Here is a 14,028-nt window from a genome sequence, read left to right as displayed (position 1 = left end):
AGTTACATCAATTAAATAAAAAAATCACAGAGGGAGGTAAGGGGGAGGGAAGAAAACACAACGGGGAAACAAGGAAAACAGTGTAGATGACCGGCTGGGTAAGTGACGGCCGAAGGGGTGAGACCTAGGACAGACTCCTCTATAGCTGCATATGACAGATCCACCGAGCATCTGCAAAGGTTGCTCGTGCACTGAGGTAAGTACAAATAGTTTTGGTATCCGCCCAGAGTTACAGGTTACATAGTTGCATCAATTAAATCAAAGAATCACGGAGGGAACGGGAGGGAGGGAAACACCAAGGGGAAACGAGGAAAACAATGTCAGATGACCGGCTGGGTAGGTGACGGCCGAGGGGGTGAAACCAGGGCCAGACTCCTCTACAGCTACATTTGTCAGCTCCACCGGGAATCGGCCAAGTTTGCTCGGGCACCACCTTGAGCCTGGTTCCATTGGCGTTCTAAGCACTCTTGGAGAGGACGCATTTGAAGTGTTGCATGGGGCACTATGAAAATGCAAGAGGCCATCATCCCTATGAGCTGCATGAACACTCGTGCTGGAAGGGACTGTTGTGGCTGATACTTTGTGAGAAGAGCTTGCATGCTGGCTATCCTTACCGGAGTGGGATAAGCTAGCGCTGCTGAGGTGTTTATTGTGGCACCGAGGTATTGTTGTACTTTGGATGTTTGCAGTGGGACTTGGTATGGTTTATTGTGAACCCCAAGTTGTGAAGCAGATGGATAGTGGCATGAGTGCGTTCTACACACTGGTTGTAGGAGCTGGCTTTTATGAGCCAGTCATCCAGATATGGGAAGACGTGGATGTGCTGTCTTCGTAAATGTGCTGCCACTACTGCTAGGCACTTGGTGAATACTCTTGGTGCTATTGTGACTCCGAATGAGAGTACTTTGAATTGATAGTGCTGTCCGTTTATTACAAATCTGAGATACTTCCTGTGAGCTATGTGGAAGTATGCGTCCTTGAAATCTAGTGTAGCAAGGAAGTCGTTTTGTAACAGAAGACGAAGGACTTGTTGGAGTGTGACCATGTGAAAATTGTCTGACTGTATGTATATGTTTAGAGGTCTGAGGTCTAGAATAAGTCTTATAGAGCCGTCCTTCTTTAGGATAAGAATGTATAGGGAGTAGACTCCCTTGTTTTGTTGGTGCAGAGGAACAGGTTCTATTGCACCTTTTTCCAGTAGAGATATTACTTCTTGCTTTAGCAGTGATAGATGCTCTTGTGACATTGATCGCTGTTTGGGCGGTATGTTTTGGGGGGGGGGGGGGTAGATGTTAGTTCTAGACAGTAACCTGATTGAATAATTTGTCGCACCCACCTGTCTGGTGTGATGTTGGTCCAGGCAGGAAGGAATTGCTGTAGTCTTCCGGGAAGTGGAGGAAAGTCATTGGGTAGGGGTGGAGGCAGAGCGGCAGTTGTTGATTTTGCATCTGCCTTTGTTGTTGTTACCCCTATATCCCCCCTCTTTGGTAGCCCTTAGAGAATGTGGATTGACTAGGGGTCTTATAGGAAGTGGAGGGCTATCGGAGCAGTAGCCTCTTGTGTTGCCTCTGTATGATGAGCGACGAATGTCTGGGAGCTTGCTATTCTCCCATAGATTTAGCTGTGTCGGTGTCATTTTTCATTTTTTCTAAAGATACATCGACATTAGGGCCAAATAGGTGTTTCTCATCAAATGGCTGATTGAGGATGGAATTTTGTACTTCAGGTTTGAAACCGGAAATACATAGCCAGGCATGCCTACGCAAGAGGACACTGGTGTTAATTGCCCTTGAGGCAGTATCTGCGGCATCTAGGGCACAACGAATGGAAGTATTGGTGATATTTTTACCTTCCTGTATGAGTTCAATGGCCCTATTTTTGTATTTATCTGGTAGATGCTGCATTATGGATTCCAGTTCATCATAATGTGCCCTATCATATCTTGAACAACAAAGAATATCAGAGGGTCTACAACTATCAAAAGGAGTGAACGCCTAAAACAACCAACAGGAAAATACAGCACCATGTCTCGTGTAAAATCTAAATGAGGTCACCCCTATAACTAACCCACATAGTGGTCAGGTAAGGATGCCCATCCGTGACCACACGGAACCGCCCTTCATCATTTGGGTTTCCTTTTCAGACCACCATTAAAGGTGCCACTTGTCATTCACAGGGAGGGTATAGATAGTAAGAAGACCCTCACCTGATCAGACAGATCTTCTGTGGTCTTACTTCTCAATTGAGAGGCTGTTAGAGAAATTAGAGGGGACTGACGTCGCAGAGCAGAAAAAAGTGTAAAAAATAAGAACAATGTGAGCTAAAATTGGATGTGGGGGTGCTGACAATAATTTTTATTCTGGTGCTACCCCCTCTACCAAGGTTAAAAAGCAGTTGATGACAATCACAATGTTCTTGAATTGTCTAGATGTACTGTGAGGTCGACATGTTTCAGCAATTAACGACACATTATGTCATTGCTTTCATCAGGACCAAAAAATCAATCAAATGATAGCTACTGCAACTGAGTGATAGTGTAACAAAAAAAGTGCTTAGAATCATATACTGATACAGAGATCACCTGAATCCACTAGGTGCTTGCATCATTTTCTCCACCTGTCCAAGTCGTCACAAGTGTCCAACTTGGAAGATGTACAGACCTCACCCCACCTGGCCACGGCTCAGGAATGGGGGAGAACCGCTCTACAGAAGGAGAAAGTAAAAACAGAACTAGCGGAAAATGCCACTCCTTCATAGATTGTTTAAACAGAAAGGAATCCACGTCACTCATTCACAGACAATGCTCCACTGTAACTATGTAGTCAGAGAAAAGACCAGAAAAGCCATGGTCTTAAAGTTAAAAAGTCTCATGAGTCTTACCGCTAGAAAGTGTACATAAATGTACCTAAGATGGACGGATAGCCTCTGACTAAATGTCTAGCGAGTAATCCCTTTCAAACAATCCTACTATCTCAGCGCGAGTCCTACCTGTCCGTCGGTACTCCGCACTAAAGCGTCCGAGCCGATCGGGGAGGTGCAGAGATCTGCAAAGGCTGCAGTATATGACGCTTGGCGCCATTTGCCAGTTGCCGATCACGTGATCACCGTCTTGGTTTAACGAGGTGTCCGATTGGCTGAACAAGCAGCCAATCACAGACCCTCGTTGGGTGTTTGTAAGTAGAGGTAAACACTGCTCGTGCATGGAAGCTTTAAGAGGGAGGAGTTTTTTGGAAGTTCGATGAACAAAACTTTAACAACTCAAGTGAATGTAAACAAACAAACCAAAGAGCAAGTATATTGCCAGTGATAGTCGGCTGACATCGTCGATGATTTTAATGATATTGATGACAAGCCAGACACCTGGAAATAAAGCTTTTAAAATTCAATTCTTGTTTAATTTCACAAGTCGTCTTATCAATTGGTATGGAGATCTTAAAATATGCATACAAAATGACGGATAGATGCATCAAGCTACGCATACCTATCATTCATGTTCCTTATGATGAACACTAGTGGAGTTAAGCCGAGTGGACAGTGTAACTGGATATAGCTATAACTAAACATCACAGAACCCTCAGTCAAGGACCATAACGCAATAAAGACTTTTTATATTACAGAATGGTCCAGGGTATATCATCATTGAGCCCTACACAGTTCGTACCCATTTTAAAAACCCACTTCTGTTCTCTAAGTAGGAGATATTTGGATATGTCGGAAACGTGTGCAGGGATGTGAGGTTGTTCAATTACTGTCCATTGAAAGGCCGTAGATGGATGGCGCACCTCCAAAAAGTGGTTTGTTAGTTTTGTAGCTTGTCTCTTGCACCTAATGGTGCTCTTGTGCTCGGATATCCTGATTTTAACCTTTCGGGTGGTCATCCCTATGTATTTGAGCCCACAGGGACACACAATGAGATAGATCAAGTTGTTGCTATTACAGTTTGTAAACTTGGTCTGGATCCACGGTTTCATAGTCCCAATATCTATCTCTGTTGATTTCTTGGTCTGTGGACAGGCCTGACATGACCCATGACAGGGGGAAAGTCCCAGAGAGAACACAGAGCCCTGGGTTCTACTTGGCGTGGCCTAGTGTGGATCAAACGATCTCTAAGATTCGGTCCCCTCTTGAAAGAAAAGAGCGGGGTCTGAATTGTTGCCTGATCAGAGTTCAAGATCGACCAATCTCGTTTCACCACCTTTTGTATTTTATTAGACAGTGTCCCAAAAGTTGTAACAAAGGTCAGCCTTTCGAGGGGGGGTTTAGGCGTGGATTGCTCCAACAAGGCCAGGCGATTGTTATTGCTGGCCCTCTTAAGTGAATGTTGTACCAATCTGGTTGGATACGGCCGTGCAATCAGTTGTTTTTTAAAGGGCCGTAGAGTGGATTTTAAAGGCCCTTGCACTCGAGCAATTCCTCTGGACCCTGAGAAATTGCCCAAAAGGTAGATTTTCCCGTAGGGACTTGGGATGGTGACTGTCAAAGCACAGAAGAGAATTTTTCACCAGAGGTTTCCTATAAAGTTCAGAATGTAACCCTTCTGGAGTTGAGGTGATCAGTAAGTCCAAGAAAGACAATTTATCTCTTCCTATTTCAATCGTGAACCGCAGAAAATCATTCCTGCTGTTTAACCACTGTAAAAATTCTTGGCATCTCTCGCTCGTGCCTCACCACACCACTAGAACGTCATCGATATATCTTCTCCACGTTCTGATACATCCAAGAAAAGGGTTGGTGGTTGCCAAGACATGTTCCTGTTCGAACGAGTGAACATACAAATTTGCCAGACTGGGAGCATAAACGCTCCCCATGCTGGTCCCTGATACCTGAAGGTATATAGTATCCTCAAATTTAAAGTAATTGCGCTTCATAGCCAGGGTGGCACAGGCCATTATGAAGTGGACTGGGGTGATACTGTCCAGTGTTTGAGATTGTAATAGGAGCTGGATGACTTCTTAGGTCTCGTCCTGCGGTATTGATGTATAAAGAGCCTCCACATCGAAGGAAACGAGGAGATCCATGGAGCTATCAAAGTCAATCTCAGGTAGCAGGCGTAGTACGTCTGCTGTGTCTTTTAGATAGGTGGGCATCTTATGCACTAAAGGGCGCAAGAAAACATCTACAAACGTAGATAACGGTTAACTCCACTAGTGTTCATCATAAGGAACATGAATGATAGGTATGCGTAGCTTGATGCATCTAGCCGTCATTTTGTATGCATATTTTAAGATCTCCATACCAATTGATAAGACGACTTGTGAAATTAAACAAGAATTGAATTTTAAAAGCTTTATTTCCAGGTGTCTGGCTTGTCATCAATATCATTAAAATCATCGACGATGTCAGCCGACTATCACTGGCAATATACTTGCTCTTTGGTTTGTTTGTTTACATTCACTTGAGTTGTTAAAGTTTTGTTCATCGAACTTCCAAAAAACTCCTCCCTCTTAAAGCTTCCATGCACGAGCAGTGTTTACCTCTACTTACAAACACCCAACGAGGGTCTGTGATTGGCTGCTTGTTCAGCCAATCGGACACCTCATTAAACCAAGACGGTGATCACGTGATCGGCAACTGGCAAATGGCGCCAAGCGTCATATACTGCAGCCTTTGCAGATCTCTGCACCTCCCCGATCGGCTCGGACGCTTTAGTGCGGAGTACCGACGGACAGGTAGGACTCGCGCTGAGATAGTAGGATTGTTTGAAAGGGATTACTCGCTAGACATTTAGTCAGAGGCTATCCGTCCATCTTAGGTACATTTATGTACACTTTCTAGCGGTAAGACTCATGAGACTTTTTAACTTTAAGACCATGGCTTTTCTGGTCTTTTCTCTGACTACATAGTTACAGTGGAGCATTGTCTGTGAATGAGTGACGCGGATTCCTTTCTGTTTAAACAATCTATGAAGGAGTGGCATTTTCAGCTAGTTCTGTTTTTACTTTCTCCTTCTGTAGAGCGGTGCTCCCCCATTCCTGAGCCGTGGCCAGGTGGGGTGAGGTCTGTACATCTTCCAAGTTGGACACTTGTGACGACTTGGACAGGTGGAGAAAATGATGCAAGCACCTAGTGGATTCAGGTGATCTCTGTATCAGTGTATGATTCTAAGCACTTTTTTTGTTACACTATCACTCAGTTGCAGTAGCTATCATTTGATTGATTTTTTGGTCCTGATGAAAGCAATGACATAATGTGTCGTTAATTGCTGAATTGACCTCACAGTACATCTAGACAATTCAAGAACATTGTGATTGTCATCAACTGCTTTTTAACCTTGGTAGAGTGGGTAGCACCAGAATAAAAATTATTGTCAGCACCCCCTCATCCAATTTTAGCTCACACTTTTCTTATTTTTTACACTTTTTTTCTGCACTGCGACGTCAGTCCCCTCTAATTTCTCTAACAGCCTCTCAAATGAGAAGTAAGACCACGGAAGATCTGTCTGATCAGGTGAGGGTCTTCTTACTATCTATACCCTCCCTGTGAATGACAAGTGGCACCTTTAATGGTGGTCTGAAAGGGAAACCCAAATGATGAGGGGCGGTTCTGTGTGGTGACTGATGGGCATCCTTACCTGACCACTATGTGGGTTAGTTATAGGGGTGACCTCATTTAGATTTTACACGAGACATGGTGCTGTAGTTTCCTGTTGGTTTTTTTAGGCGTTCACTCCTTTTGATAGTTGTAGACCCTCTGATATTCTTTGTTGTTCAGTATATATTTGGGGCGTGTCAGAGCCTGGTCTTTAAATCCCCATGACCCTAAAAAAGTATTTTTGTTGTCTCCCTATCATATCTTGCCAATAGCGCTTGAGTATTGGCAATGCGCCATATGTTAGCTGCTTGTGACGCTGTTAGTTTGCCGGAGGTGTCAAGGAGTTTAGATTCCTTATCTGGTGGTGAGGCCTCACCTGATGTTTGTGAATTGGCACGTTTACGTGCGTTAGAAACTACAAAGGAATCTAGCGGTGCTGGGCCTCTAATGTAAACTGGATCTGTAGGGGCAGCTTTGTATTTTTTCTCAATGCATGGGTTGAGGACTCGAGCCCTGACAGGTTCTTTAAATACCTCTGTTGAATGCTTAATGACCCCCTTAAGCATTGGCGAAGTGGACCTTTGTGAAGTGTCAAAAGTGTCCAATAAGAAATCTTCCACCACAGTGTCTGTGTGCAAGTCGACCCCATGGTATTAGGCAGCCCTATGGACTAGTAGGTTAAAACCTATAGTGTCCTCTGGGGGGAGAAGGCCTGGAGGGATATACATCATCTTGAGGGACGTAAGGCACATCAGGGTTGGTATAATCATCCCATGGATTAGGTGATTGAGGGGGACTATTGGTCCCTACTGTGTCATGTGCCCCCCAACCTGTGTCATCAGAGTCTGTACCTACATCATCATCTGGATTAGGGGATGATGTAGGAGAATGATGTGGTGGAGGAGGAGGAAGAGTATGGGGAGGTGGTGGAGAAGGGACCCTTAATGAAGAGGTTGCAGTGTCTCTCTTCTTTAGAAGAGGAGGAGGAGGTGCAGGCGCCTCTAGTGGTCTCTTCTTGGAGCTAAGAGTCAGTTGGCCAGTCTTAGGATCCTTTACAAGAGTCTTTTGAGTAGGATCTGGTGCAAAAAGCTCTTCTGTGGAGGGTAGATCTATCGGTGTCTAAGTTCTCGGTTCCGGGGGTTTTCGGCTCCGAAGCATGGGAGTCTGGACCTTTAGGCAGTTTTTTACTCGGCTCTGAGTGCGGTTTTGACGTCGATGAGCCGGTGCCAGACTTCGGCGCAGAGTGCTTGGGTGTTGAAGCGGTCGGCGTGGATGAGGAAGATGGCTTCTTTTTCGGTGTCCGTATGGGATCGACATCGGGAATAGGCTGACTCGAGCACGAGCCGCCTCAAGGCTTAGAAGGCTTCTTTGCCGGGCCCGAAGGCAGGGCGTGGGAAGCAGTTTCTCGCTGTGCACCCGGGCCCGAAGGTGAGGGTGTGACGGAAGCATTTTTGGAGGGTGTCTAGGAAGGGTCAGGCCGACGTGTGTACTTACGACCCGTTGAGCTGGAGTGATGTCCTCGACGTCTGAATCTTCGGCATCAGAGGAGCTGGCACTTTCTTCGGCCCGCTGCTGTTCTGGCACGTCGACGCCCTCTTCAAAGATGTCGTCCGGGATCGAGCCATGGTTCTTCGAGATCGTCAGTCCCGAATCGTCAGCTTGGAGAGGAAGGAGGCACAAGTGGAACAGTCTTTGGGCTCGTGCTCTGGGGAGAGGCAAAGGTTGCACACCTCATGTAGATCGGTGTGGGGAAACTTCGACCAACATTGAGGACACTTCTTGAATGGCGTCCTTTCAATGAGCCAGAGAGTAAGGCCTAGGTAGGCACGAAGGCCTTCGTTGACGACCGGAATCGAAGACTTCGAAGTCGTGAAGAGTTGCGTCGATGGGGACCGCGATCGAAACAATACCGTTGAACTGGGTGAGGATTGCGCGCCGAATGAAATTCGGTGCCAAACCGAAGCGCAGGAAACACATCCGAGCCCGATGGCGGAAAAAAACAATCTGAGGATGGAGTTGATGCCCATGCGCAATATGGTCCAAAGGAGGAGTCACCTATCTTGTGACTTCCAAAGAACTTTTCAGGACAAAAACAAACTGCAAACATCCGGGCACAACACTACGTGGTGATTTATGCACAGTGTGTAATCTGCAGCTCATATGCCTCGAACCTATATTTTTCAAAACTGTAACAAAAGCATTAGAAAACAATTGCATAATCCGTCCTCCTAAATATCGCCCTACAGTACCAGCAGCACAACACGTACACAAGCAATCATTAGGTTTTGGCTCGTGGTCAATCTGCAAAGTGAAATGTTCCTTTTGGCTACCAAATCTAGTGCCTCGTACACAAACTTGGAACTGCTTCCATGGTAATAATGCTCTTGCTCGGAGGGTTGAAATCAGTTCAGCTTTAGTCATTAACTTTTCACAAACAAGCTCATTTTCCTTGACAGTTTTGCTTACAACTCCTCGTCCAAATCAAATTGTTTTTAGGTAGGGTCTGTTGAATTTAATATTTGTGAGTGGATGTCTTCCTACCTGATTGTTGGGGTCTGTGAGGTATCTCAGAACAATAGGCATGAGGTATTCGGAGAACGCCATGGGAAAGTTTGGTCGGCTCTCTTGCAAGAAAATGCCAATAGGTGGAATTTGTTCCATCAACTCTGTCCGCACTGAAGCCTCTGTGGAGGAACAAAGAAAAATGTTACAGTTTAAAGTTCGATTTTCAATGAATTGCAAATAACTTTGACTTATTTATTTTTATTTCATACACATTGTGGATGGCGGGGGAAGCTCTTAAAACGCAGACTTATCATTTAATTATTCCCTCCCCGTCTGGAGGGCCAAAGCGGACAGATAAGCACGGGTTTCCAGCACTCCCCAGCAGCACAGTGCATTCCTCACTTAGGCCTCACTGTCAGTGCCAGCCATGTGCATAGAGGTGTGATCATTTGAATGATGCTCCAATCTATACTGAGGTTGAGTCAGACCAGATATAAAGATTGCAGTCAACTTAAGACTTGTTGTGGCCACTGTGAGCAAGTGAACTTCTGCTGTGCCCTGCCAGGGTGTATGGGGCCCATACTTTATTTCATGTAGAAGGACCAGTTTATATTCATTTGATAGCGGTAGAAATACCATGACGGAAAATAATTACTTTATGTGGTCCATCGCCACCAAAGCAAACAAACCTAGCAGAGCCTTCTGATATATTCTAATGTGTAAAGAGAGGCTCACTTTAAGAGTGCCACAGGCTCGTCACTACCTAAATCTATGCCTATTTAATGGCTCCGGGTACTGAGCATCAACGCTGTCCTGGGGCAGAAATAAAAACGGCAGGCCTCGAATAGGTGAAAAGTGTGGTTGGCAAATGTGCCTCGGAGAAATGCTGTTGCATTGTTTTCAAAAACTGAGCAACCATCTTAAATTTCAGGCAAAAATGTTCCTCCAAAATCTAAAACACCTACTACCAGCTAATGCTATGTATTCTGGGGTAAAATCTCCAAAATAAATATGAATACAAAAATATTCTGTGTGGCCTATCACTATAATATTCAGTTTTCATTGTACCAAATGGCATACCACCAACTGATCAACATTTGTTAGGACGAGCCTTGAGTGGATTAACTATTTGTGACTTTGGGTGCATTTTTCTGAAAGAGGCACGTAATTGGGATTCAACCATAATGTCCCAATAACTGTACATAGGAGAAAGACCGAGACAACGTTCCGACATACTTATTTTATTTATTTATAGTATTTATAAAGCGCTCTGCAACCCTACGGGCATCCTGGCTACTAATTAAAGCACGTCCTGACTGTTTTACATAGTACAATAAGGGATCACTTGTCTAACCACTTTTGGCATTTAGCTTCCCTGTAAAGTTTTATTTTCCTTAACTGAGTAAACAGACATCCATATTTAAGATAGTTGACATTTGGCTGCATCGTATCCAACAAGGCCAGGCAAACACCTTTAATATATAATCAGGGGTTGATATGGGTGTGTGTGGAGCAAGGGAGAGAAAGAAACCTGTTGTAAGAAAAATGTATGGTCTGTTACACACGAACACACCAAAGTGCATTCCACTAGAGTATTTCTATTTCAACAAAACACAAAGGGTGAATTGTAGCACAGCCAAACACAGAATGAGACACACATAGATGACAATCCTTCAAAACCTTAGGAAAAAAAAAGGTCAATGCACATTAGTTTGCCACATGATCTTATCAAATATTCCAGAAACAAGATGACATAAGGAAAAACTATTTTCTCCTACTTTTAACTCTATCTTCCGTAACTGTTAAACTGTATAGGGGTGAATTCCAATCAATACCAGCCCTTTCGAAAGGCCTTAAAAACCTTTCTTTTTTCCAAAGCATTCCCCTCATAAATTCTCCTCATTTTCTCTCCCCGCTCCATGACCTTAGAGACTCTGCCTACTGTAGCGCCATGAAACCTTTGGGTGTACGCGCGCTGTATAAATATTTTAAAATTCAAATTCAACAACAGCATTTTGATATTTTTTGATTTGTGTGCAATTGCAGTAATCAGTTTGAAACTAGAAAGGCACGAAGAGGGTACTAGTACGATTTCTAATATTTTGGTCATGATCCATTTGCATTTTTCAAGCTATTTAGACACAAACATTACACTTGAAAATTGTGGCGATGTCACTAACCTGTGCAGCCTAGAAATCGGTGGCTCATCTGTGCTGGCATTAGGCACATCACACTGACTGAGTGAGATATTGATAGTTGGGTAGTATGGAGACATCTCAAAAACCATATTTCTTATCGACCTAGACGGTAAAGTTTGTTTTGCAAACCCTTTGGAATGTTTTCTAGGTGGTGTCTAACCCAATGGTAGTATTGGAGCCTTTGGTTTGGATCCCCCTGTGACTTCAAGGGTTTTCTCAAGTTAAAACTGCAAGTTTCCTGACCATGCAACCGCCAACAAATATAAGAGAAAAATAGCTGGGGTGCCAGAAAAACACATTTCAACAATTTCATTAAACTTAGTTAACCTAGTTAAGAATCCGGGTTTGTAATTTATACAAAGTGCTAATATTCTCTCTAATCTTAACTGCAAAAAGATTTCCGTTTGACACTAACACCTGGTAAGTACGTGGACCTCAGAGAAGTAAAGCCACACATCCGCTGCTTCATCTGAGGGTGGCTTAGGCTCGATTTTATTCACTTTGAGATGTGCTGGTGCTGGTCCCATTCGAACACGACCGATTTGATATTTTTTCCTCACAGGCACAGATTTTTCCAGCTGACCAGGTACTTACCATTGTTAATTCTGATGGATACTGTAATTTCCTTACATTAGAATATCCCACAGGTGCCAGATTGGAGCTGGAGTTTTTTTGTATTTTTAAGCAGTGCTCTCCCGGGCCTGCAAGTGGAGTAGTGCAACTCACTGCTGCCTCAATAACGCCTAAGAAGTGACGGGGAGGAAGCTGAATACAAGAGACACCCTTGTACCCGGGTGTCAATTTCTTGTGTTTTCCCTTTCCTGCTTTCTTGCGTTTTCCCTTTTCCGCGCCCTCAGAGGTAGAGCATGAACAATTGTTGGTAACAGTGTGCTGAGAACTAACTTTGGACCTTTTCAGATGTTAGAATGAGCTCACGCCACAGACAGGGAAGGTAAGAATGCGCAGAGGAATCTTTAGTTTCAGTATCCACCAAAAAGAGCATTACAAAAAACAGGTAACTTGTTTTTCTGATGGACACTTCCAACAGCAGAGTCTTCATCTTGGAATACTAAAGCAGTAGCTCTCAAAGGTGGAGGGTCTGTGTAGTGGACTCAGACCAAAATGTTTTGCGGAATTGACCAGGTAAAGTGTCCTACCTGTTGGACCTGGCTGTCCAGGCAGTAGTGATTTGGGAATGTATGCAGCAATGCTCACGTCACAGCCTGGAAGATTTCATGGATAGGCGACCCCTGTGCCAATGTGTGGTAGTGTTCTTGTCCCTGGTGGAATGAGTTATCTGACCCTATGAGGCTATTCTTGCCCAGTGTGAAGAAGATCGTAATGCAGCGGACTGTCAATCTTGACAGGGTCCTCTGTCACAGCGTGCAATTTATTTGCTCTTTGTTATGAATATTTAAAAATATAGAGCTTTTTTGTGGGGCAACGGATTGAGCCTACCATTCTCTTTAGAGGAGTGAGAGGCAGAAAAGAACACTGCCAGGCTGATTAATTGTCCAAAGTGGAAAGGAGGCATGGCTTTCAGAAAGAAGGCCACCCGAGTCCTCAGCATCTTGTTAGGAAAAAGAATGATGTAGCAAATATTAAATGAAAGTGTCTGCAGTTCACTCGCACAAGTCAACATAATTACAGTGAGAAAGAAAGTAATTAAGTTAAAGGATGCAGAGAGCTGCTGGGTTAGGCACTAAGGGCGTTTACATGAGGGATGTTGACCAGTAAAGGTCCCACTTTGGAATCGCAAATGGTTTAGGAGGAAACATCTATGTCAAACCTTAATAAAACTCATTAGTGCAAGTGATTTAAAAAAAAAAAGGGTGTTTGATCCGGCAAACACAGAGGAACCAAAATGGTGACAAATTACTTTTAACAATGCCTACTGCAAACCTTCGCTAGGCTAAGGACTTAACACAAAAGAAGGACATCTGGCTTCTTTGCCTGTAAAGGGCCAGTGTCCTAGGGACTACCCCATTCTACTGTGGGTGCTCATTCTCCACACATTGCAGAGTAAACAGCAGATATTTGGGTGTAGGACCCTGCACTGCTGCTCAGAAAGGAGGTCCTCCTGAAGTGGCAATCTGTTTGGAGTACAGATGCTCATGAGTTCTGGGCACCACACTCTCCTAACCCCATTCGGAGCTACAAGAGAATGACTTGTGTCCAGACGGTCCAGATCTTCTTCAGAACTAAAGGCAGAAGAGATAGCTGTGGGAAGGCGTACAACAGTCTCTTGTCACATACCAGCCAGAATGCGTGCCCTAATGAGTGCTCTTCGAAAAACTGCAAAAAGCTAAAGTGTTAACACTGCGCATTCTCAATGGTTGCGAAAAGATCTAGCCAGGGTTTTCCCACTCTGTATTCTACCGTACCTCACCAGGCTGTTGATCACTTTTATTGCACTGTATGAGAAATGCTGATTTAAGACACTCTGCGCCACCTCAGAAAGTAGATGCCACTCGGAATCTTCCAGACGACACCTATTCAGTTTGCTCACTCTGGCATTTAGGGACCTGGCAGGTGGATGGCGGCAAGGAAGATGTCTAGGTGATCTAGCCACCTCCACAGATACAAAGCCCTACCCCAGGACCCTACGCTGTACTGGATTTTGCAGTATAGGATGGCAGAACCTGCAGCAGCCTCCCGTTGATGGACAGCAGAAATGGCTTTAGGGTTAAACAAATGGTCTGCACCTCCAGACGGCTGATGTGGAGCCATACCTCCAATGAAGACCAGAGGCCTTCCAAAGATGACCTCCTAAAAAGCATCAGTGATGCGTCCG

The 14,028-nt window shown here is 44.4% G+C and overlaps 1 protein-coding gene across 2 annotated transcripts in view; it reads right to left on the bottom strand.

Annotated features, from left to right (window-relative positions):
• Positions 1–14,028, bottom strand: part of LOC144768360 (serine/threonine-protein phosphatase 4 regulatory subunit 1-like) — a 393,513-nt gene that overhangs the window by 215,961 nt on the left and 163,524 nt on the right. For both annotated transcript variants that reach the window (XM_078651958.1, XM_078651957.1), the window contains one exon: positions 9,073–9,215. In XM_078651958.1, coding sequence (XP_078508084.1) covers positions 9,073–9,215 — 143 coding nt within the window. The remainder of the gene's footprint in view (positions 1–9,072; positions 9,216–14,028) is intronic.

This window comes from Lissotriton helveticus, chromosome 7 (genome assembly GCF_964261635.1).
Source record: "Lissotriton helveticus chromosome 7, aLisHel1.1, whole genome shotgun sequence".
NCBI classification, from domain to species: domain Eukaryota; kingdom Metazoa; phylum Chordata; class Amphibia; order Caudata; family Salamandridae; genus Lissotriton; species Lissotriton helveticus.
This window is presented reverse-complemented; position numbering and strand designations above follow the sequence as displayed.